The sequence below is a fragment of the Lissotriton vulgaris genome, chromosome 1_1 (genome assembly GCF_964263255.1).
Source record: "Lissotriton vulgaris chromosome 1_1, aLisVul1.2, whole genome shotgun sequence".
Classification (NCBI taxonomy): domain Eukaryota; kingdom Metazoa; phylum Chordata; class Amphibia; order Caudata; family Salamandridae; genus Lissotriton; species Lissotriton vulgaris.
In genome coordinates, this window is record NC_141685.1 from 533,130,512 (window position 1) to 533,157,316 (window position 26,805).

At 43.4% G+C, this 26,805-nt stretch overlaps 1 protein-coding gene across 1 annotated transcript in view; it reads right to left on the bottom strand.

Annotated features, from left to right (window-relative positions):
• LOC147747432 (uncharacterized) overlaps positions 1-26,805 on the bottom strand; it is a 342,871-nt gene that overhangs the window by 242,738 nt on the left and 73,328 nt on the right. Inside the window, exons 10-14 of the mRNA XM_086953898.1 lie at positions 21,165-21,425; positions 16,274-16,540; positions 14,331-14,591; positions 5,451-5,711; positions 3,991-4,251 (exon numbers count right to left, since the gene is read on the bottom strand). Coding sequence (XP_086810024.1) covers positions 3,991-4,251; positions 5,451-5,711; positions 14,331-14,591; positions 16,274-16,540; positions 21,165-21,425 — 1,311 coding nt within the window. The remainder of the gene's footprint in view (positions 1-3,990; positions 4,252-5,450; positions 5,712-14,330; positions 14,592-16,273; positions 16,541-21,164; positions 21,426-26,805) is intronic.

Below are 26,805 nucleotides of genomic sequence, written 5' to 3' on the forward strand. Positions count from 1 at the left end.
TCTGCCCTCAGAGAGCGTGGGCCCTCACCTGCAGGGGATCAGAAACCTGTCTGTGGTGGAAGGCTGGTCTACACCAGTCAGCCAGTAAACTAATAGTCAGTAGGTTTTCAGGGGGCACCTCTACGGTGCCCCCTGGGTGCATATATTAATATATCCATCATTGAAATCAGTGTAGGGTTATTATTTTGAGATCTTTCATACCACACATCTTTAGTTTCAGTGAAGTCATCATGTAGCCAGGGAACTCGTAATTACCAGTGTCCAGCACATGTAGTTAAAATGGCTTCCTTGTTCACTTGTGATGTCTAAGAATCGGGTTAGACATCACAGTGGCATATCTGGTCATGCAGTTATGTCCACACATAGTATAGTGCACCTTGTCATAGGGCTGTAAGGACTACTGTAGAGGTGACTTCCCTATACTGCATGTAGTGTCTGAGGAGGAGGTGTGCCATGTTGTGTCTTCTATTTTCTCTGCACCATGTCACACAGCCTGCAATGGGAGTTTGCATGAGTCTGCTGAAGGGTCCCTTAGGGTGGCACAATACACGCTGCTTTCCTTAGGGACACTCTTTAGCCTCCCTGCCCTAGTTACTAGGGGTACCATTTACTAGGGACTTACAGGGGGTGCTAAAAGTAGTGCCAAATGGGGGAACAATTGTACAGTTTTAGAGAAAGAGATCTGGAACTGTGGACCTAGATAGCAGGAACCCAGTACACTTCTGTAAAAATTGAATCAAATACCAGGCAAAAAGTGAAGGCGACTATATTAATAAAAGGGCACTTTCCTACAGTCACCAAAATACATTGCCTTGTGCATGATACATAATGCTTTAAGATGAAAAAGCTCCTATGATTTTAGATAGAAAAGTAGGCTGGTGGACAAGGAGAGTACAGTCTTGCTTTTGGATTGTATGAAAAACTAACTAATGAATGCATGTAGAATAAACTGAAGATCACTGCTCTAGTTCAGCACTGTATTTCTGTTTACAAAATCATCTCCTAAGAATATTTCCGTTACTCCGATGGTCAAGGACACTATTTGATTGGAATGGAAGGAGATATGGAAGGAGATTGAACAGCCTTGTTACCTTTCTGGAATTTAACCCAGTAGAAGATTTAAATTCACCACAATCTTTATCAGCACGCCTTATTCTTTCAAATCTTTCAAATTATGCAGTCATTTGGGCATGCAAAAGGGTTGATAGGATCCTTAACAAAGCCATTGGCATTGAATTATTCAGTCGTAACTTGGCTGAGATCCTTGTGAAGGATTTTCAGTCCTTATCTTAAACTATTTAGCAGAGGAGGATTGTGGTAACATCTAGCTAAGATCGAGCTTTAACCCCATTCTTCTAGCCAAGATCAGCCTACAAACCCATTTCCTAGCAGATATTTCCTTTGACATTTTGGCTCAAGTATCCTAGACTTCTTATCATTCCTGACTATTTCACGTTTCTAGCTTCCCCCTCATCAGAAGCTAAATTCATGGCCATCTCTTTGACAAAGTCTAATCTCAAATTCTTGGCTTTTGGGAATCATTCATGATAGTTACACAAACGAATCTGCCTCTCTTGCACCAGATTTAAGGGTTCTAATAATTATTTTGCATACAGCTTAAGACAAGAAAGAGGCCCTCCAGCTGTTACTGGACAAGAAGGCAAAGTCATCAGTATCACAATAGGAGTGGGGTTTTGGTATCTATTCCTAGAATTTTCTGTTGCCAAAGGTCCCTGTGGTTTCAGATTAATAATAAATCTGAAGGGAGTGAATCAATATATCAAGATGATCCACCTGAACATGGACGCTTTGCAGGATAGCAGTCCTTTGATCTTTCTGAGGGAAATTTCTCACTGCCCACACTCTGGAAGATGTCTGCTTCCATGTCCCAATATGATCAGGTTATCAGAAATTCCTTTAGTTTGAATTTTTATCTGCCATTTTCCTTCCCTTTCGTAAAACCTTTGGCACTACATGCATGGGTGAAAAACATGCACGCCATGCGAGTAGTGAAGATAATCAAAGAGAAACAATAAAAAAATCTGTGACAATGTAAGCATTAAGGGCCATCTGTATCAAGTCAAATTGCGATTGCAAATGCTGAAATTCACAGAATTTCAGCATTTGCGATTGCAATTTAGCAGTGTGCAATGTATCACACAAAAAACCCACTCGCAAAATAAGGAATCGCAAAATTTGCAATCCCTATTTTGCGAATGCATTTAAGGAATTGCAAACTGCGCTTGCTTAAATACAATGTAGGAAGCACCCAAGTTGTGCAACTTTGGCTTAAGGAATCGCAAATTACCACCAACTTCAGGTTGGTGGTAATTTGCAATTTCTTTGAAAAATGCACTTTTTTGCATTTTTGAAAAAACCATGTGAAGCACATAGATGCCCTTAAGGTCTTTGTTTTTGTGTTTTTTGAAAACCAACCAACCAAAAAGTAAAGAAATTAACTACAGAGGCTAAACGCAAAGCAGATACATAAGTAATCCTTCTGGGGAGGGAGTGCCACATCTACAACTGTTACAAAGTAACAAGTGAAAGTAAAGAGCTATAAGAAAAGCAGACGGGAGGGGGAAAAGGGGAAAGAAAGCAGGCCAGCAATACGTAGATAAAAATCCTGACCAGATACTGGTTCCACTGATTCCACACCCTCCCCCATTTCTTGGGCCTGCCTCGAGCAATGTAGACTGTTTTTTCACCATCACAATGTGACTGATTTTTGTTTGTTGTGTTAAGAATAAATGAAGTTTTGAAATAAAAAAATCACGATTAGCTAAATTTAAGCCAAATTACAAAACGTGGGTAAAACATAAAATCTAGTTGATTTGACTGTTGCTAAAATGTGCCTTGTGTTTTCTTGAGGAGTGGAGGGGGACTTCTTTTCAGAGGATTTCAACTAGATAGCCAGGGAGTAGAAACCTTTCATGGCCACTAACTTCTATTCTTGAATAAACACAAATGTAAGTGCCCACGCATAGAGAAACATTTAAACTTGGCCCAAATGTATGGAGTAGATGGTTAAAAAATGCCTTTGATCTCATTGTAGTTTGTGGTGTTTCTCTCTATTGTTCAATTAATACAGATGTACGCTGTAACATAAATTAAGAAAAGCTAAGGAAACTGGTTGTCTGTACACTGTGGGATAGCAGCAGCCTGAGAAATAAAGGGCTACAAATGCAAGCGTGAGTTTCGAATTCAACTGCAACGGCTGGCACAGATCACGCAGGAGAAGCAGGCATAAATTGAAGAAAAGAAAATAACTTACCTTCTTGCTGCTTCCTCACCGCATCTCTCCTCATAGTTCCCCACTCTGGCTGGAACAGGAAGCACACCCAGGCAGCCAATCACAACGCTGCAGTGCAGCGTTGTGATTGGTCTGAACGTTGTGGTTTGGCGCTCGCTAAATTAGAAGGTTTGTGCTAGTTTAGGAAGCATTTTTGAATTTATAAAATCAATTCACCAGTATCGAAAAGTCTTTCTTAAACAGGAAAGGGGTTTAGAACAGGATTGCGAATCCCAATTTGAAAGGGGTGTGTTGTGGTCATCCCTTACAAATTTTGTTTCCCACCCTGATGGATCTATGGTGTGCAACCGTAAATCCAGTATCAAGCCATTGAATTGCTACCGACTCCCAAGTTAGGGTGGTTCGCGAAGGGGAAGAGTTTCCAAGTCTAGACAGAGCTTTACAATTCTCTGTTTTTGGAAACTTCACTGGAGGGTCTAGAAGTGGAGGCGGAGGCAGGATATGCTCTTTAACCTTTCCTCTTTACTGGCTGATATGTAGATTGAATTTTCAAAATAAACTCATAAAAACGTATAATCATATAACTATTCATGTGCCATAATTCTGATATTCACGTATTCAATTGTTCTTCATGATTATATACAGAAAGAAAATTGTCATAACTTCCCAGTGCTTAATTAGTTACCCATGCAGAATTAACTACTACACAAGCCCATTGCAGATGTTTTGTTGCTTACCGGTTTCAAAAGCGACAGGAGCACTCGTATCGCTGTTGTGTGAAGCACCGATGGCTGTGAGGGTTGCATAGTACGTCTCACCACATAGAAGACCACTAATACTGCAGTTTAGAGTTGTGGCATTGCAAGAGAACACATCCCCACTTGCTCCGGTTACTACTGCAGCATAATTCACAGCACCAGGAGATGGATCCCAGGTCAGTTCGACTGTGTCGGAGTTAGAGTCAAGTTGTACCCGAATGGGCATCGGGGTACAAGGAACTGCATGTTGGAGAGAGAAAAAAGGTGGAAAGAACGTAAGGAACTCATCTCAATCGAACAGATGAAAGCCTGGTATCAATAATATTTGGGCCCATTTACAAGCCTACTTGCACTTGCTAATGACTACATTTGGGAGTTTAGGATATTAAAAAAGATGACCATGGGTTCGTAAATCATTGTGCTGATGTGCATTATTTCACTAAGCTCTGTCAACATACTGAAGTAAATCCCATGTAAGAGTTCAGAAAAGGACATTTTTTGGCTTGTTTAACCTTGAAATGTGAAGAGACACAAATGGTTAGCTTTTTGCCATCCATCTATTTCCCTCACCACTAACTCTTTCCCACCATGCAAACAGCCAGAAGTTTGATCCAGCCAAAGAATGGAATTAATCCTTTACAGAGTGAGTAGAAACAGAACACTGCCCAGCGGCAAGAGGTTGTAGGGCAAGAGGTTACTCCACAGAGAAAAATGTTTTCCATTTAAAGATTAAAAGGGTGAAAGAATATGTACCAAGACTCTGGATTTTGACAGTGTACTGTTGTACCTGGAAAACTCTGCTTTTTTAAAAGACCAGTGGCAAAGTAGAAAAGAAATTCATAAACCTTTCCATGGGTTAAGCCTGCAAAGCAGCAACTGGGACAGCCTTCCAGGTACCAAAATGTTGTGAATTTTGTAAAAAAAAAACATAACACTACGTCCGCTTTGCTTCATAAAGCCTCTCCTGGTTTAAATGTTCAGTGTCATAGGGCCATGAAAAACTCTCTATTATTTGCAAATGTGCCCCTAATGCATGACAATTGGTGATGTGAAGTGTTCAGAAGAGATATTTATAAAATGGACTGCACACTATTTAATAATATAAACATTTTACAAATCTTTACTTTTATCATCTGAATCATGCACATATTATCTTCCTCGGAAAGGATGGAACGCTAGCTGGCCTTAACAGAATTAAAACCTGTGACCTTTCGGTTATATCCGCATTTAACAGACTTTGACCTGTTTGTAGAAGTGCACATTGGCAATTTATTGTAAACTAGAGATCAACAATGAAGATAGAGGGATAAAAGTGATCCGAAGATCTTCTTTGTGATCCGAAGATCTTCTTTGTGATCCGTAGATCTTCTTTGGTTTTCATTGACCCTAAAGGGATGGTGAGCTATCAACAACATGCCTGCGCTTCTTGTCATACCTACCTGTCTGAAATTGCTTTGTGACACTGGGGGCACTGTGGCAGGTGTCGTCGTGGGCTGTGACTGCAGCACTGAAAGTGAGGCCGCACTGGAGGTCTGTGATGCTGCAAGAAGTGCTTGTTGAATTGCAAGAGTGGACTGTTCCATCAGGACCTGCGACCGATGCAACATAATGTGTCGCTCCCGTAGACGCGGACCAGGACAGCGTGGTGGTGTTGACTGTATCCTCGACAACGATGACTATGTCCACTGGGGTGCAGGGAGCTAAGGATTTAAAGCATCATTATTAGGACAGTACATTACCCCCAGCAAAGACAAGCATCCGTTACCTTGCATTTATAAGTTTTTCAAAAGTGAGAAGGACCAAGAGGATTGGGTGACTCTGACATTGTTTTTTTTAAGACTATCCATCATTTGCCTGATAATTTATAAGCAGGGCTACTGTAATAATTAAGGGTGGGCGTAGTTCGCGAAGTAGCGCTACGCGAAGCTACGCGAAGTGCACTTCGCACTACGCAAACTTCACGTAGCACTACGCGAGCTGCGTAGTAGCATGTTCGCACTGTGCAAGATGTGTTTTCAATGATTGCACAGTGCCGGATGCTTGTCCGCACTGTGCAATCATTGAAAACGGCATCTTGCACAGTGCGAGCTGTCGTCTTCTGCTGCTCGAGTAGATTATTACTCGAGCTGCAGCTTTCTCAACGCGAACTGGTAGTTTCTCATTGAGAGTGGTCACGAGCATGCGCAACCACACACAATGAGAAACCTTACCTCCCCGCGTTGAGAATCTCGCCGGGATGTAATTTTGCTTGCTCGCGGTCGCGAACATGAAGTTCAGGACCGCGAACAAGCAAAAAATTAGCGCTGCACTACGCTACGCTGCACTACGCGTGTTCACACTGTGCTACGTGCAGCTCGCGTAGTGTGAAGTTGCGCAAACTCCGCAAACTCCACGAACGTAGGGTAGTGCTTCGCCCAGGGTTAGTAATAATGTAACAGGTTGTAAAGGTTGACTAAAATATGCAGCAAGTAGAGGTAAAGTATACTGTGTAATGTAGAATTTTTCTGATAGATTTCAATTATCATTTTGTAGTTTTTTTTTAAATAGTAATGTTGCCTGAGAAAAGGTTTAATTACATCAGTACCAGTTTAATACCCAAATACAGCAAAATGCAAGTAAATTGTGACCATTAAACCGTTGCAAAGGGACTTCCACTGCGTGTCAATACCTGTAGCTATATTTTCAGTAACGTTGATCCGTTTGAGCCACAACCCATTATTTTTGTTAAAATCTGCAAATTATGCAGCGGCTGATAAGTTATGTGACAAATTAGACAAATCCATCACTAAGCAGAAAATGCCACGGTCTTAGACTCACATAATTCCAGTGACCCTGGTGTAAACTAAACAAATAAGGTGTCATTTGTAATGTAGTCCAAAAATTGATATTACCATAGTAAGTTGAGGTGCGTCTCCAGGGAACCGTTAGAGCAGAGAAAGTTCTTCGTGGACAGTCTACAGATTCCGACCCTACTCCAACCAGTACTTACACTCGCAAAAACTTTGCTGCTGTCTGTCCCTCGCTGGAGCCTTAAACACTGCCGAAAGCTACAGGAGTAGCCAACTGACCTTCACCTGCTGTTGCTGAAGCGGCAGGGACGCCGGAAACACCGCGTGGCCGCAGAGGAGGGAGAGGCGCCGGACCCGGGACTGCGAGGACCAGCATGCACCATCTCTAGCTGGTCCTCTTCCCGTGAGAGCCGCGCCCCCTCCCAGTGCCACACCCCCAGCCAAGCCCATAACATCTCGCGGCACCCGCTTCGCGGGTGCCACTCGCAAAAACTTTGCTGCTGTCTGTCCCTCGCTGGAGCCTTAAACACTGCCGAAAGCTACAGGAGTAGCCAACTGACCTTCACCTGCTGTTGCTGAAGCGGCAGGGACGCCGGAAACACCGCGTGGCCGCAGAGGAGGGAGAGGCGCCGGACCCGGGACTGCGAGGACCAGCATGCACCATCTCTAGCTGGTCCTCTTCCCATGAGAGCCGCGCCCCCTCCAAGTGCCACACCCCCAGCCAAGCCCATAACATCTCGCGGCACCCGCTTCGCGGGTGCCACTCGCAAAAACTTTGCTGCTGTCTGTCCCTCGCTGGAGCCTTAAACACTGCCGAAAGCTACAGGAGTAGCCAACTGACCTTCACCTGCTGTTGCTGAAGCGGCAGGGACGCCGGAAACACCGCGTGGCCGCAGAGGAGGGAGAGGCGCCGGACCCGGGACTGCGAGGACCAGCATGCACCATCTCTAGCTGGTCCTCTTCCCGTGAGAGCCGCGCCCCCTCCCAGTGCCACACCCCCAGCCAAGCCCATAACATCTCGCGTCGCAAAAACTTTGCTGCTGTCTGTCCCTCGCTGGAGCCTTAAACACTGCCGAAAGCTACAGGAGTAGCCAACTGACCTTCACCTGCTGTTGCTGAAGCGGCAGGGACGCCGGAAACACCGCGTGGCCGCAGAGGAGGGAGAGGCGCCGGACCCGGGACTGCGAGGACCAGCATGCACCATCTCTAGCTGGTCCTCTTCCCGTGAGAGCCGCGCCCCCTCCCAGTGCCACACCCCCAGCCAAGCCCATAACATCTCGCGGCACCCGCTTCGCGGGTGCCACTCGCAAAAACTTTGCTGCTGTCTGTCCCTCGCTGGAGCCTTAAACACTGCCGAAAGCTACAGGAGTAGCCAACTGACCTTCACCTGCTGTTGCTGAAGCGGCAGGGACGCCGGAAACACCGCGTGGCCGCAGAGGAGGGAGAGGCGCCGGACCCGGGACTGCGAGGACCAGCATGCACCATCTCTAGCTGGTCCTCTTCCCGTGAGAGCCGCGCCCCCTCCCAGTGCCACACCCCCAGCCAAGCCCATAACATCTCGCGGCACCCGCTTCGCGGGTGCCACTCGCAAAAACTTTGCTGCTGTCTGTCCCTCGCTGGAGCCTTAAACACTGCCGAAAGCTACAGGAGTAGCCAACTGACCTTCACCTGCTGTTGCTGAAGCGGCAGGGACGCCGGAAACACCGCGTGGCCGCAGAGGAGGGAGAGGCGCCGGACCCGGGACTGCGAGGACCAGCATGCACCATCTCTAGCTGGTCCTCTTCCCGTGAGAGCCGCGCCCCCTCCCAGTGACACACCCCCACAATCCCCTCTATCCTATAAAGCACTCCGGGAACGCGCGTCGCGGGACGCGCGCGGGACGTAGCCCGGGGCGAAGCCCGGGCCAAGGGCGGGCCCGTTGTTGCCCGTTAGTGCCCGATAGAGACCGGACCGGGCCACCTCTCTTTGAACACCGTCCCAGTAACAAACATACAACTATGCCGCCTAAAACAAGAAGTGCCTCCAAACCTGCCTCCAAACCTAAATCCAAACACGCCCAGGAGGTAGCACAGGTAACAGGCCCTATTGACTTATTTATATCTCGGGTACATGAGACTATAAACCAAAGTATAGCTCTAATGGAGAAGAGAGTTTCCATGGATCTTATCACCGCCAACGCGAAGCGATCATCACTAGGCGCAATAGCAAATGCCGCCTCCCCAATTAATTTAAATACACAAAACTGTTCTCTTCCTGTGACTCTCCCCGTCTCAGATCTAAACACCGTTCCGTCAGTAGTTGACCTGTCGGTCACTCACTCAGAGTCGGACCCCTCAATATCAATGGATGACCTGGAAGCAACTCCCGACCTAGCTGGTTGTCAAACCGAAGAAGATATCCGATCCATCGATAACTCAACCCAGCAAGGCGAGAGAGAAGGGGCAATACCGAAAACACGACCATCAACCAATGAAGGAGCACACAGTTCTCTATGTCAGGAAGTTAAAATGACTGATCCAAATCCCTCAACCTCAAACAGTATATTACATATCTCTGACTTAAGTCTACCCCACAAGGCAACTTCAAATGATAGCGCACTGGAGCAATGTAAAACCTGCAGAATTACTTCACAAGTTCTTACTACAACCAAGGACTTACTCTACCAGTATTTAAAGCCTATTCAATTAAGCATTAGAAATCTGGAAGCTCAATTAACAATAATTTCGGCCACTCTCCTAGATACGAATACTCGGATCGACGTAAGGGGTCAACATAACACCTCGCACCCACCAAAAAAGCAAAATCAAACGCACGCACAGAAAACAGTCAGTCAATCAAACACAACATCTTCAATACAAAAGACTCTAAAACAACCGTCTACCACATCCAAATCCACCGTAAACACGTCTTTTTCCCAGCAGGGGAAACCACCCCATCCAAAAGTACAGCAATTAATAACTGCAGGCAAGGCCACGGCAAGTACCCCAGGTCCTTTAGCTAAACCAGACCCTAGTAGATCCGCTACAGAAAAGCCTGACCCTCAGCCATCGACCCCATCGCTTTCCCAAAACATGCCCAAGAACACGCCCAAGAACACACCCAAGAACTCACCCAAAATCACGCCGAAAAAACCTTCCACAGTTAGACGTCCCGCTCACATGCCTCCGGAAGCCACCCCCTACACAATAGTTTTAACAGGAGTACCCGAGCTAACAGACGACACCCCAGAAACTGCATGGTCACTTAAGAACAAGATCATGCAGTGGCTTAGCATAAATAGACCCCTTGAATCCCATCTCTCGGGAGGGATCACTACAGCCCGTAGGGTAGCCTGGATAGGCAAAACAAAAAAGACAATACGCGGTGATTGCATCATCGTAACGTGTAGAGATCCCGCAACCGTAGATCACATTTGTGCTTGGCCCCAACTTGATAAAAAAGGGGGAATAGACGCCCGTCACCTCTCCTTTTTCTATCCCCCAGCGAAACAACATCGCAACTATCCATCATGGGAATGGCACCACTACCCCAAAGATCATTCTAAAGATCTACGGAATCAGGACCCTTGGTGTCAAACACCATGGAGCCAGAGGGAGTACCCATGCGACTATCTAGATAGGGGAGGACCAAGAGGTAGATATGTCGAACGCCAAATACCCTATTGGCAGGACAGACCTTATCAACCATATGAAGGATGGCAGGGCTTCCCGACCCAAAATCGTTTTGAGTGCCTTGAAATGGTCGATTGACCATCTACTGTCAAATCTAACCACCATAACGTAGACTCCGTACACCAACCTGTTTTTGATAAGTATCTGACTCCACTACTAGAGTCTCCTTACACATCAGAGTCAACATTGCCTCAATTAAATAAATTTTTGATCCGCTCCCACCTACCAGAAGCAGATATCAGCCAAAGAATAAACATCGAGCCTGATACAATTATTGAAACTCACACCACCAAGATAATACCTGCTATCAAGGGAATTAAAGAGGTCATGAGCATTGGTATAGCCTTCTGGAACGTTGCAGGCCTAAGAGAAAAAAGATCATGTCCCCTATGGCTGAATACAGCAAGGACTCACCAAATCTTGTGTTTACAAGAGACTTGGTGTACATCCCCCCTCCACCTAGCGGGCTACAAGACATTTTTTACTAAAGCTACGCCAAGCACCATGGGAAGACCAAAAGGCGGGCTCATGATCTACTTTTCCAACACCTTACCACTTACAGTAAAACTAACAAAAGAAACACCCACTTACCAAATCATCCAATTCACCAATCAGACGGCAGCATCAAGAAACCTATTTATAATTATAAACTATTATAATAACACAGGCACCCTGGAATGCTGCTCCTACCTTGATGAAATGGTAGCACACGTATCTTCAATACAAGATGCGAACTCAACTATGACAATAAACTGTATCTGGGGAGGCGATTTTAATCAAACAATATGCCCAAATCATGAAAGTGGAATCTGTGGTCTACAGACTGAATCTGGAAATTCCATCCCACATTTTGCACATACTCCGATTGGAAACAAGCTCAACGAAACTCTCTTTACCTTGGACCTAGATTTTGCCAATGAACTAGTTGACCCGGCTCAGAAATTCCAACCTACTTTTCATGGGCGCGGTTGTATGTCAACTATTGACTTCATCTTAGCCTCAAATACCTGCAAAGGATCACTAAAAAACTATAAAGTAGGGTCCAGCCCGATTAGTGACCACTACCCCCTGAGCATGAACCTCCTCATGGGAAAAGCGGGTTCCTCTACAACGAAAGTTAGCTCTCTTGACCAACAATCACTAACATTAAAGAAGAAGAATGGGTATGTCATTAAATGGTCAAAGATTAACCCTGAAATTTCCTCACAAAGGATACTTGCAAAAACGCAACCATGGATAAGAGACTGCTTGTCTGCAGAGGCCTCCCCCGAATTAATTATCAACTCCTTTCATAACATTCAAGGAGCAATAAGGGACGAGCTATTTAAACACACTGCAAACAAACCAAAACCTCCAACGAAGAGATGGTTTGATTCTGACTGCAGAAAGGCCCTCACGTCCCTTAAAGAAGCCCTCCGACAGAAACCCAGAGACGCCCAAGAAATTTCATATCGAAGGAAAGAGTATAACAATGCCCGGAAAACACGAAGGCGCCAGATAAAGCATGATCTATGGTGTCAACTACATGAGAGTGCACTAAAAAAAGACAGCACCACATTCTGGCAGACCATCAGATCACCCCTTCTAGACAATACCGCAGATCCACATCACTTAGATGTGGCAATAACTGAGAACGACTGGGTTCATCATTTTACGAAAATCTTTGGCTCACTAACCGACCTCCCTCAAACCGAAGATCAAGCACAAGCAGAGAACAATTTCCACCCCATTAACCTACGCTTTACTGTAAGTGAGGTTAGAAAGGCTCTTAAAGCGTCAAAAACTGGCAAGGCTCCCGGGCCAGACGGGGTACCCATGGACTTGTTTTTATACAACAGCGAGCACTGGTCACTAATAATTACTCGGGTAATGACAGCAGTTACCGAAATTGGACTTCTTCCATCGTGGTCTACCTCCACCCTCCTACCAATATTTAAGAAAGGAGATCGTAATGATCCCGCGTGCTACCGGCCGATCTCCCTTCTGGATTCCACGGGCAAGATTGCAGGTCGACTACTCCTGGACCGACTACAATCTTGGGCCCAGGAGAACAGTATCATCACAGACCTGCAATATGGCTTCCAGAAGGGGCTTGGGACGGTGGATCAGGCCTTAAACCTGACCCTCCTGGCCGGAAAATATGCCCGTGCGAAAGGAGGAAAAATCTATCTGGTTTACGTAGACCTGAGCGCGGCTTTCGACTGCGTGCAGCATGCCAAGCTGTGGGAGATCATGATAAACCTTGGAGTGGATCCATCCATATTAGCTTTCCTTAGGGAACTCTACACCAACGCGGAAGGCCGAGTTCGTTACGGCATTGCAGGCGAACTATCACGCCCCTTTAAAATAACACGAGGAGTAAGACAAGGGTGCGTACTGGCTCCCTTCCTGTTCAACTTATACACTAATGGAATTGAACAAGCAATGCTGGAAGGGAGCCAGGACCTTCCGCAGATAGCACGCCGCCCAATACCCATCCTCCTGTATGCCGACGACTCGGTCATCCTGGCCCGGACAGCTAATCAACTCCAGCGGCAGCTGAACAAATACGTGGCATTCATGGATTCCCTGGGACTAAAAGTAAACATTAAAAAGACATTTACAATGACCATCGGACCAAAACATGGATCCTCCAAATCCATGTATATCAACAAAAACAGGCTGGAAAAAACAACGGTATACCCCTACCTGGGTATACTTGTGGATGATACAATGACTTGGCGAAAGGCAATCGAAACTAGAAATCTCAATTTCCGCCGAGCAGTGTCGGCACTAAGTGCCTTCTCCAGAAAACTTGGCAAACCAGCTCCATCGGAATTGCTAACAATATACTACGCAAAATGCCACAGCGTGGCCACCTATGGAGCAGGCATTTGGGGCTACGGAAACATAGACCAACTCCAGGTAACGGAGAACGCTTTTATTAAATACGTTCTAGCCCTTCCCCAAAGCTCCCCGATCTTTGCAGCACATCGGGAGCTAGGGATGGATTATGTGACAGACACCATACGATGCCAGCCTCTTATGCTCTGGCACCGCATATGGTGTAATCCTGAAAGTCACATAACGCGTTCCCTCATCACAGAATGCCTTGGCCTAGCCCACTGGAGGAAAATACCCTGGCTTAATTACATCCACAAACTTCTCCAAGACCTTGATCGCGAGCAATACTTTTCTGATCCACCATCAATAGAGGACATCTCAAAAAAAAAGCTGAAAGAACTCTGCATGGGCCACCTAAGAGAACTCCGCCACCAGGCCGAGATAGTCAAAACACAAAATGAAAAAATTTGCTCACTACAATCAGAGAAGTTATTGCAGCCCTATTTGTTGTTTTTTCTCTCGAACTATGAAAAATTTCTACTAACAAGACTACGGTTCGACCTCTTTTTCCGAATGGTCTCATTTCCAGAACCGAATAACTGGTCCCGGAACCTGATTTGTTGTCCCTGTGATGGGGCTTCCAATCAATCAACTGTCCATGTTGTACTGTTCTGCAAGTACTATAGAGCAGCTAGGAAAAAGTGGATCCTTCCCCCTCTTCGTCTAAGTGGACTTAGATGTACATATCCTGCTCTTGCTTATCTTCAGTCACCGAAAAATCCGCATGAAGCCAAAATGATAGTGACTTTCTTAAAACTAGTAACAAAAATTCGTCGTGAAATTGTTTTTTAACCTATAAACATGTATTTTAATGCATTAACTCTTGAAGTCTTATAAAACTGTACTTTTTATGATTATGCAATTTTATAATCGAATAAAAGTTTATGATACTGATACTGATATTACCATAGTGATCCCACTGATGCTAACTTTATCTTAATTCTAGCTAGCTGACTCCCAGTTTGTTATAACTTACCGGTCTGAAAATCTTGTGGTGGGCTGGCTGCACTTATGCACATATCATGCACTGCAGAGACCGTAACCTTGTACTGATAACCACATTCTAGCGCATTGATGGTGCATGTTGTGTTCGATGTGTTGCAGGAGTGAAGTTGTCCGCTGGTGGCAACCACTGTGGCTTGATACTCAACTGCTCCTGCAGAAGTGCCCCAGGATATTTCTGTAGCGCTTGCTCCACACACCAGATGCACACTTACGTTTTGTGGAATGCAGGGAACTATGGAGGAACAATAAGGAAGCAAAGTGAACTTGTATTATTGAGAGAAATGGTCACAGCAAGACATACTATTTCCATTAGAAACAAACGTGACACACAGCTAATGAATTGGCTCTATTTCGGAAGATCTTGTATTCTTCTTTCATAATTCCCTCATTGCTTATGTCTGACCCTCCACAGAAAGTAACTTGGATATTATTATTAAGATCCTGAATGTCTACTCAAACAAATATCCCTGTATAACACACAACTGCTTCTTGACACCTTCTATAATGTAAATATGTGCTTTACTCATATTATATCATATTGTGACGCATAATTGCCCCGCGTCTTCCCTTTGATGTAAAATGCTCTAATAGCCATTTGGATACCTTCCTTGTTGTAGAGAAAAAAAGAAAGAATAAAAACATGAATAACTTCGATTTGACAGAGGGTGGTAAAATGCTCTAGTTGTTTTCAATATAGGGTAAAAAATTGAAGAGCATGCAGAAATGGTATTTAACTCTGACGATTTGAAGACAATGTATGGTGGTTCACACGTGTTGTAGGTGATATGACTCATGAGGGACATATATCCATATGTTATGGGATTCCCCACAAATGCAATCGTTTTTTAAACAGGTGCTTAGATCATCAAAAACAATACTAACATTAAATTACCTATGACCCCACCCTCCCACCCCCCCAAATATTTCTGGTTGGCTTAGTGGGTGAGGAGGCACTGTATCCCGCCTCCTTAACTACTGGAAAACTACGGACTCATTTGCTGTTGGGGCTTATTGTTGGAGAGGACCTGACTTGCCGACAATGGCGTTATGGTGGAACAAGGTGTCGAATATTCATGCGATGAACCCCTCACAGAAATAAAATGTCTCAGAATAAAAAGATACGGTCTCCCTTTCAAACTTTTATGAGTCCCTGAACTAACCAGCCTGAATATAGGATTATTTGTTAGGAATTAGAGGGCATTAGTTGTAGATACAACTCTGGGAGAAAACCTTCAGTTAGAAAACCCAAGCAGTCTGCCTATAAACAAACACCTCCATGTATAATGCAAATGCATGTTGATTATATAAGACTATGGTTTACTTGTACTCATGCCTCCTTGTGTGTTCAATGATTATCTTTCTTGGCCTTGAAAAACTTTAAATAAAGTAGTTAAAAATATATATGGAGTAGGGGAAGTACTGTGAGACAATATTGCAGTTGCAAGGTATATGATACATATACCTTCATTGTTCCAGTATGCCATTGTTTTTCTTATTACCACTGATTGTTGTTCCATGTTGTCTGTCCTTAAGAACATAGGTATTGAAAGGTTGCTGTCATGAGGCAGGTACCGTGTTATCACACAGGCAGCAGGTGACCATGCATTCTTAAAACTTTTTCCATAACTTACCTCAATTAATATATATTCCTTTTCACAATGCAATAGGCCTTGGAGGGTAAGTACAAAAAGCTAAAAACGTTCTTGTTCTATTGGTTGTTAGTTCCTTGTACACCCCCCTCCTCATCCTCCCCCACGTCACTCCCGTTAGCACCCTTTATAAGCCCAATTAACACAGCACAACACAAGACATCATGGCATTCCCTCACATTGTATGCCATGCTTCCCGGTTAACTTGAATCAAAGGGCCTTTTATCAGATGATTTTCTTCAGAGCACTAAATTAAAGAACGTACCTGGGGGGAGATAAACTTCTTGGCTTCTTAAGCTTTGACATTGATCGCCAACGGCGACAACATAGATTGTGAGCGGAATGCCGCATGGGACGCCAGTTATTGTACAGTTATCGTCAAGAGATTGGCAGGAGCCTGAGTATTGACTGCCCGACTCAAGAGTTGCCACATACATGTTGACCCCGGTTCCCATGCTGAGGGTCCATGCCACTGAAACTGTCCCATTTAGGCAGTCTGGACTGGCTTGCACGTTTGTAGGAGCGCAGGGCACTGTTAGACAAATGGAGAAAAAAAATCATTGTTAGCTGGCTATGGCATTCGCACAATATGGAGCACTTTAAATGTGGATTCTGGACACATGTTTGCCTAATCCCCTATTTCATTATCAGGCAAATTGTTATTTGAGGATTTCATAAATTGGAATTATAGTCAGGCTACTTACGAGCTGGGTCCTTGGAGTGAAGAACCAAATGATGTTGTAGGGTTAAAAAATTAGGCGGTGAATGCAAGTAAATTATGCAGTAAAATGCAGCACAATGGGTGTCAAATATTATTTCGTTATTTTGTCATTTTAACAACTATTAATACAAAGGGATTGTTTAGTAATTTTTGATCTGATTGAGCTAGAAACAATAATTTTTGGTAAAATATGCAAACTAGGCAGTATTTGGTAGTTTATGCAGAAATCCATAATTCTGCAGATAACACAGCAATCTCAGAATCGCATAACTCCAAATGACCGCTTAACCAACCATGGCTAATGAGACGCTGTTTTGTGTTATGTGTTGTACATGACATTTCCAACAAGGGTGGATTCAAAACTCTACAAAATGCAGATGTTTCAAAGATCTGTGAAAAGAGGGTGCTTGGATGAGAAGAGAGGTCTTTACAGGAGGTTCTTTAGCACTTATCAAGAGAGGAGCTGTGTATCTATGTGTTAACATGGAGACGGGAGCTGTGGCACTTTCATAGCCGACAAGTCACCTCACCTGATGCGACACCATTAAGTCAAACCTGCCTTGTTAACAACCAGCACTTCGGCAGCGGAGACTTCCAGCTGAAAACTTCCATTGGCAGAATAGTAACTACTAGTCCTACAATGAATGGTGGAAAGTGCTGTTGGCTGAAACGTCACAAGTACTTGGAGGTCTCACACTTGACATGAGGGCTTTGCATCTGTGTTGAGTGTAATCTCTGAACACACCTTGGGAGAGCTTTGTGACCAGAATGGGACTGCCAACGGTATCGTCTCTGTAGACCATGGAAGAGATTGCAGAGATTTTTTAATCTTACATATGTGGAGCGAAGGGCTCATTGCCCTCAATTGCAAAGAAGGAAAGTCATAAATAAGGGAGAGACAGAAATCTAGAGATCTATGCTACATTTTCTGGAAATCCAGAGTTTGGTGGATATCTGGGTGAATTCGTATCCACAGGCTGGTCAGTTATAAGAACTAAGCTGTCCGAATGAATGCAGAGAAAGATCAAGATGCTAGCACAGAGGTTAAAAAAAATCATGTGCAGAGGTCACAGAAGGAGGCCGTGACTGGGGAACTAAAAGCAACCTTAAAAAAAATGCCTAAACCAGCCCGCTCCGTTCGCCTCCTCCCCCAATCTCTCTCTTTCAATCAATCCATTCGCTCTCTCGTCTACTCTCCTCTCTCTCTCTTCTCCTTTTCTGATCGCTTTCTCTACCTACCTCTGCTTTCTCTACCTACCCCCTCTCTATCTTGAAGCTTCTCTGTGCCTGCTGAAATTAACTCATGGAGCTGGGTAACGTGACATAGGCACAGGAGCGGGCCTGGGCGTACCAAACTGACCCCCAAGGGCTCCAGCCCACCGGAGAAATACCTGGTGGAATAAAAGACCTCTCCGGCCCGGCACAGGAGAGAGCGTTCTCTCTTGCATTCTACTGATCTCAATGGGTTGTTTTTTTAGGTCTGGTGTGACTTTGCAGCCATCTGCTAACCTGTTGATATTATTCCTTAAAATATCTATATACTGGACTTCGGCTCCACCTAGAATCTTTTTTACTCTGTATTTTCATGCAGTCAGTGGACATTGGACCGTTTAGTGTATCATTCAGCCTCCTAGAAGGTTTTTTTCGCAGCTGAAACGTTCACTGAATCATCATGCATTAAATACTTCATCTCATCGAGGCACTGTATACAGGAAGCAATCATCTTTGCTTAGTTTTTTCACAAAAGCTTTTTGAAATAATTTACTCTATCATCAAATTACAAGCGATACCTATTGGCTTTGCCAGTTTTTGCTTCGCCTGTTTCAAGCAACACTGCTACCAAATCACAGTGTTTGCTGGCAAAGCATGTCAGCTAGACAATCTCAGGTGGATACATTCGTTTGTTTATTCACTGTCTGCAGGTTTATCAATCATTCGGTACCACGCATGCTTCAATTGAGTAGAAAATAGGAAATACAATTCAAAGGTGTTCCGGACTAGGAGCATCAAATATGTCTTGCCGGGGGGGCCCACAATCCTTAAGATGTCACTGGGTGGTCTCCCACAGTGCATTCTCCTAAACCGCAGGCTCTGTAGCAGCACTGGCTGGTTAACCAGAGGCCTCTGTGGTGGTCGTCTAGCCTCTAGAAGGTGAATGAATTTGTAGAGCTCAGCCGCACTGCAATTTTCTGAATACTTGACTCAGGGAGGCCTAGCATTGCAGTAAACCAAGCTCATGAGAACATAAGCTATACTCACCTGTGACGTCTGTAGCCCAGGAATGAAAGGCAGAATATTCCAGAGGAGAAGGAGCTGAAGGAAGCAGGCGGACCAGATTTTGTAAATGTTTGCCGCAAACGAAAGGTCACAGTCTAAGGTGACTCCAAAGTTTTTTATTTGCTGGACAGTAGATCAGACAGTAGCAAAGTTCTTGGGCTCAAAAAAGGTCGTGTTCTCAAATAATCAGGGCCTCTGTCACTTCTCAATTCACTTTCAAGTACCTAACACTCATCTGGCCACTAATGCCAGTCAGGCGCGATCCCAAGCCTTTCTCCAATTGCCACCACACTATTTTCTACTCCTTCTGGCTTTTAATTACATGATTCAAAAACCTCCAGCCTAGATCAGGCTTTCTCCAGATCATCTATGCATGTTCCTTTCACTTCATCACTGTCTCTACTGTATTGCAACTCAAGGTCCTGGTAAGACAATCATGTAAGACTTGATGTTAACAACTTGAAACTCATGCTAAACTATTATCTGGCCCTTTTGGGGCTTCTTATTTATCTGGGTGTCCAAAAGGAAGTTTAATTTACTCCCATTTGCTTGAGACATTCTTAAGACGCATTAGAACTCGTAAAGTGCATTTTCGACTTGTGTCGATATATTAATTCTGGATACAATATGAATATGTAGTAGAACTAATATTTGCTAGCATTAATCCTTGGTGTCTTCAGAAGATTTGTGCTTCTTCTCCACCAAAGAGACTATTTCAAGAATCGATGATCACTGTGATTTTAGAATAAGAGCCTCACTATTCCTTGCATCTTTCTCTCTGGATTACAAGAGTTTAGCAATCCCAGCCCTTGAAGGGGGGGGGGGGGCTGCTCAGATTGGAGTCTCGAATGGATGTGTCTGCACTAAAAACATAGACTGCACACAACAATCTGGGTCAGTCCTAGAAAAAGTCTGATGTACAGCCTCCACATAGTCCCATTGGGTTCACAGTATGACCTGGCTTGATTTAGGTTTCTCATTTAAAAGAGTCCCATGACAGAATTCTTAAACAGCTCTTTGACAACCAAGTCCACTCTCTTAAGTAGGCGTGCTCTAGAGAACTGGCCAAGTTACAATTGTTACCATGTATCATTCTGTAGGCCCAGGTAGAGGGCTATGAAATAGTCAAGATGGGCGCCAGCAGTGGACTTTGAAATAGCCCTGATGGGTGCCCGCAATCCCCTAAAGGATGTTTCTATGTAATCTGGAAGGAAGAAAGGGGAGAATATTTCTAAGAACTCCCAGGAGAAAAAACACAAGATGAGATGACCTTATAGGTGGATGCTCCAATAAACTACTCTTCATCTTCAACAAGGCTTATTTAGATTTATTTGGAATTACTACAGTTGGATTTTGGAAACTAGCTTATCATCAAGAGAACCCTACATTTGTTTGCAATTTGTAGGCTACCAAGCTATTATCATCAGGGTGTCAGAAGGTGAAAATCAAATTAAATTGACTGAAAAATATTTTTAGTCTTTGGAAGGAGTGACGCTGCAGACGTGTCGGATCCGCTTTTGCTTTTTTTTTTTTAAAAAGAAATCCAAATGTAATTGATTCATCTCATGCAGCATGGCGTTTTAATGTGAACTTCTAGCATTGAGCAGCAGAATATGCTTTTAAGTGGCACATTGATTATAGCCATGTTCTGAGCACAAATTATCTGGAGGGAAATGCAATTCCGAATAAAAAATTATGTGAGTATATACGCTTTGTTAATGCCCATACAAATTAATCCAAACTATTTGATAACAGAAAAAACTTGGAAAAGTTTGGAAGACAAACAGAAGTATTCGGACATTAACGAGTTCCAGAACGAAGTCACAGCCTCTGCCGGTCTATAACTGATACATGTTTCAACAATTCGGTTCGACCTTCTGACATTTCTTTCACAGTTATCAAATGATTGAAAACAATGAACAGGAAACATACACACTGTAGGAAGATAAAACATACTTTTTTAAAGATTTATGAAAGAACATTCGTGTTGCTTATTTCTGCACAGGATACTTTTCCAAAAACCAGGCCTAATATTAAATACCAAAGTAGCACAAATGTTGCGTGCTTTCCTAAATGAGTCTCGCTGTGGTATAGGTCGCCTGGAGCAATTCCGTCTCCGAAATGTTGCACAATGTCGTGGCACAAAGTGCGGCCTCACCTGTGTTGAAGGGCAGGGTCTCGTTGGCAGGACCGGTGCACGCCCCGTTGGAGGCCGTCACTCGGACGCTGTATGTTGCCCCGCAGTTAATATCCGTGATTTCACAGTAGTAGTTGTCGGTCGTGATCGAGGCCGAGTTGCCTTCCAAATCATGCGCTTCCGCTATGTACGTCAGGTTTCCGAGCCCCTGCTGCCACGTCACCAAGAGCTTATTGTGATTGCAATCGAGGTCACTTCGGATGTAACTGGGAGCGCACGGCACTGGGGGGTGAAAGAAAGGGACGCCACAAAGTGATGAGAAACATTGTACCGACTGCTATTACTTTAAGTTTGCATCTACAGACATAGCAAATGTTCTCTGTATCATAACCTTCCGCGTACTTACGTCAAGTGTCCATGATCATTCTAGCTGGCTCGGATTTATATCAAGTGGTGGCCAGGGCGGTCAAGTTAGCGCCATTTTTTGTAAGTCACCTTGCTGCGCTGCGTTACAGGGAAAAGTCAGAGACGCACCATATGTATTACAATAAGGTGCATTCCTATCCTTTCCCCCGTGCTGGTGCACATTGGGCTGCCTAGCGTAGCGCCAACGCAGGCACCCTTGCACATTGGTGCTAGGGGCCCTGCGTTGCATGCTGGATTGTTCTTGGATCACCTTCCTGCACAAAAACAATCCCCTGTGGTATATTCCTCTATGAGTGTTGCAGAGTTCAGCACACAGAGCAAGAGGAAGTAGTAAGGAAAATGGAGCTATTTCACCACATTAAGCCTCACCAGGGAAGGCGTAACATTTTGGCACATTCCCAGATCTAGCAGCAATGGCAAATGCGAAAATGCGTCAAAATCCATGGAAGTTGCGGGAACACCCATACAACGCCCACGGCACACCTTCCCTGGGCAGAGTTAAGCTACGTAGCAATTCGCCCTGTGTTGTGTTACTCCTGAGTATCGTAGCCAAAATATTGTTTAAAAGAAATATCATGGCCTATTGTTCACAAAAATACTGTCCCTTTGGGTGATTTTTAAAAAAAAATATCTCCAGTGTGACAATGCTATCACATTATATCCAGCTGGCGAAGGCTTTAACAGCCAAACGCAATTGTGTTCATTCCAGTAGTGGTTGCTCAGAACAGCATATACTTGGCCAAACTTGCAAAATTGTTTGGCTCTGCAAGTTTAACTTACACATACAAATGAGCTTTCTCACAAATGGTCTTTTACTTGTTGATTGATTTACTTACTGAAAAGCCCTGCCAGCAGAAGGTTTTGTGTTACATTTGTCCTCCATCAAAGATCCTTCTGGGCATACTCTTGCACCCTACTCACCTCTGTCAGTGCATCTCTCACTCATGGCATCTTCCCAGAAGCTCTCAATACAGGCAGATTCTCCCACTCCTAAAGGAACCTATAATAGACCCTGAAGACCTCAGAAACTACTGGCCCATTACTCACCTACCACTCATCAGCACGATCATTCAAAAAGCAGTCTATACTCATTTCCAAGATCATTTTAATGATAATCATCTCCTGCCAAACTACCACTTTGGCTTCAGATCTCATCGCAGCATGTAAACTACCACCTTACACATCAAAAACAATGACCTCCTGAAAGATTGCAATAGGCTTTTGACACAGAAGATGAACCCTGCCTCCTCATAGTGCTAGACTGCTCAGCTGTCTTTGACACCATTGGCCGTTCAACCATCATACAGACCATTAAGTCTCAAATGGAATTTGTGGACTCTGTCCTTCAATGATTCTTCTCCTACCTTGCCACAGTTTGCTCACATGGGCACCTCCAGATCCCATGCAAGACTCCATACTATCCCCTGTCATCTTCAACCTCCACATGGAGTCACTTGTGTTCTTCTCACAGAAAACAGCTTTAAGAATCACCGATAGACTAATGATATGCACCTCTACTTGAAAGTCTCCTCTTCTTCAGCCACCCAATGCCTACAACACTGCCTGCACATCATCCAACCATGGATATTCAGAGCCTACCTACAGCTTAACCAGCTTAACCCGTGAAAACAGAATTTCTAATATCTGTCCAGAACAACAAACAAGAAAGTGTGCAACACTGGTTTAATACCATGAACCTTGAGAGCTTCAAACCCCAACTTTCACTGACTGCCAACTCGCTTGATTCACTCTGGACATCAACCTCACCATCAAGGAACACATTGTAAAGTAAGCTACACTGCATCAAGGGCCTGAAGAAATATAATCACTTCACACACTCTTGATGAAATTCCATTGACTGATCTTGCAGCACTCACCATCTTCAAAACAAGCGGTATCATTTAGAAAGCCATTACAACCCGTATCCCACTTATTTTGCACACAAGCTCACCATTTCTGGTAGTTCTCAGCAGACCTGCAGCCAGGACACCATCAGACTGCAGATTAAGAAGTGTGAAAACAATAAAAGGCAGTATGCCTTTCCATCTATGCACCCATGATCTTGAACAACATCCCCAAATCCATCGGGACCACCCCAATGCTGCCACAATATTGAAAATGCTTGAAGTGAGCCTTTTTTAAAGAACCTTCATCACAATTGATTGACAGTTCCACAAAGCATCTCCCTCTCCTGTCGCTCATTGACTCTATGCTGAACTTTGATGATGTGCAGCACTTCTCTGCCTTTTGCCTTTTGGCTACGTTCATGCCAAAAAAATACCAAATATATACATACATAAAAACACACACATATACATACATACATACATATATACATACATACATATGTGCAAGAACACCACAGAAGTGTTAGCTGAAAGCATACATTTTTGGCCATCTTATTGATATGCGAATTGCAGATTGATTATTTTTGTCCATGATGAAGCTTTAGGTTTTACCTATATTGATAATTGGGGGTTTAGAACCCAGAACATCACACATGTCCAATAAAGTATGTATTGGTAAGGTTCAAAAGAGAGGGTTGGATCAGGAGAAACTACACCTTCTAGAGTCAAAAATCCTTGGGAGAAGTAATCTTAAAATACACCTGTGTTTGTCTTCTGAATTCTGATGATATAAGATCCCTGTGCTCTTGGGTCAAAAACAAATAGGCTCTAGGTAAAGTTTGAAAAGAGTAGGGGTATTATCCCGATTCCACAGATGGCGTCTTCAGTAGGGATGTGACCTGACACATTTTAAGGCAATTTGGGACAGAGAGAAGTTCATTCATTTAGTACAATATTAAAGATGGAAGACCAGGCCACTATCAATAATCCCCTGAACTTGGTAAATGAAATAATTTGAAGGCTTAACTGTAGCTATGAATTGTTAGGGAACATTTTATGAAAGAGGGCCGAATGTAATTTTTTTTGTCTTGGCTTTAGATTTGAGTTTTAAGTCCTTATAATCTGTGAGGTGAGGCAGTGAAAGATCAATGGATATGACTTGTTGGTCAAAGAACTTGGTGAAAGTTGTGGATTTGGGTATGGGGTCCTCAAATCTAAAGGAAGTTGGAGGTTAATTAGCTGATTTCACTTTACATTAGTAATAGGTTGTAGTAAAATAGGCAGGAATAAAAGTCCCCGTAAGGAGGCAGATGAAGCCGGGCGAATAGTAGAAGAGACTATAGGGTAATTAGGGATTGTGATAACAAAGAGGGCTGATGAGGGAAGTATCCTTTTCTGGATTATAGAGGATATTGAGAGAAGTTGATCATTGTCAGAGTTGGTGGTCATAGATAGTAAGATGTGGGAGGGGGGGCAGAAAGGGCAGCATCCTCCCAGCACAGGGAAGTGTAGAGAGTGGCAATCAAATAGAGTTAAATTATCATCCATGGACTGGATAACTGTCTTCCTTTTATTGTAGATGGAGTAAGAAAGTGATATGTTAAAAGAAGCTGTTGAAAGTATAGGTTTCTTTCGGCCTTAAGGAATATTCAAGACACAGAACACTGTTATGAAAATTCCCAGAGCGCAGTGTTGTGAGAGAAGATAGGATAAGTTTTAAGCTTCCCCTATGACTGCTGTAGTACTGGTCTGTGGTCAGAGTTTTAGGATATTCTCGTATAAATGTATGTTTACATTTTTTCATAGAGGATTTAGTATTATGTAGGTCAAGTATTTTGAAGGAGTTCGAATCCAACTTAATCAGGCATTTGAGAAGAGTGGTGATGTGTAAACTGGCCATTCTGAGAGACAACAAGTCAAACAAGATCGTGGGCCTACGTGGATAAGGATCATATCATAGAAGACCGTTCAACAAGAAGTCATTATCCTTCAAACAAAATAAGAGCATAAAAGAATAACCAGCTTGATCATGAATTCAACATCCAACATTTTTATATCATAACAGGCAGCAAATATACTAAACGGAGTCAATGGAATTATACCAGAAAAAAAGAAAAACAAATCTCAATACCAGCATTGGTAGGACCAATTTCGCCAGCAGTGACAACACCTTGTTATGTCCATGAAAATAGACTTGCCAGGCCTGGCAAATTGACACTTACACTGTTCAAAAGTTCGAAGTATGTAAAATATTCATACTTTTTTACGATAGACAATGGGCTGAGCTTCCACAGGATCCAATTTTTGCATGACTATAAGCGCAACAATTCAGAGACAGATTTCAGTGAGAACGCAAATCTTATTGTGGGAAATTTTGTTGATAGGTCCATCACAACAGTTTGAGATATCAGTCGCAAACAGTTCCTAAACAGGTCCTACTACACTTTCCTTGGAGTATGGCATCAGGCTGTAATGCGGACGGTTCGTGTACTTGACAACAAAGGAGCAAACCAAATTGAAGTGAGGTGCTCTGCAAGATCCCCCAAAAGAAGCTTTGATACTGGCTGGTTAAACAACTAGAAACCTAACTTATCAAAAAAGCTTTAAGTTAAACTCAAGAACAGACGGCCGTCCTACCAATATCAAAAATTAATTACTAACAATAAGTGATAATTGAAGAATCACATGATGGGCTACAAACGGAAGAGGTTTTAACAACGATTTATGATAGGGAAATCATTCCAGAATACAGAAAGTTTAATGAAATCGCAAAAATAAACTGCAAAAGTCTATGTCGCTGATTGATCAAAGCGAATAACCAGCAGCAAAACTAGACTGCTTTTTAATGAAAAAAGTGTCGACATATAATCTTTTTTCTTCATGAACGGTTTTTTATATATGAAATGTTTTTTATGAATAAATTTGATGTTTTTAACTTGAATACATGTAATAATTAACAAATTAAAAGAGAGATATAACTTATACTCTTGGTTCTCCACTCTCTTTGTTTTCTTTGATGTCTGATGTTTATAATTGAAATACTCCAATACTGCAAATATGTAAATTTGTTAATCTAGTCGCAACTCTAAAAGCCCTTTTTGTTTATTACCTTGAACCAAATTTCTTTCTGAGACAAACAGTCTCAATACTCAACAAAAAAGGAAAAGGGAACTTTTTGTATTTTTTGCTTGGAAATTGAATTAATTACATACAACCAAAAAGAACTTATTAGAAAGTCAGTGGCCTCCATGACCCACATGTTGATATGTGTAGGAGGCAAAAACATACTTGCAGGAAGTAAAGAATATATCAGTCGAACTGGATCTGGTTTATCATGCATATGGAAAAACAAATCTGGTGATTGAGCCTTCCTTTCCATCACTACTAAT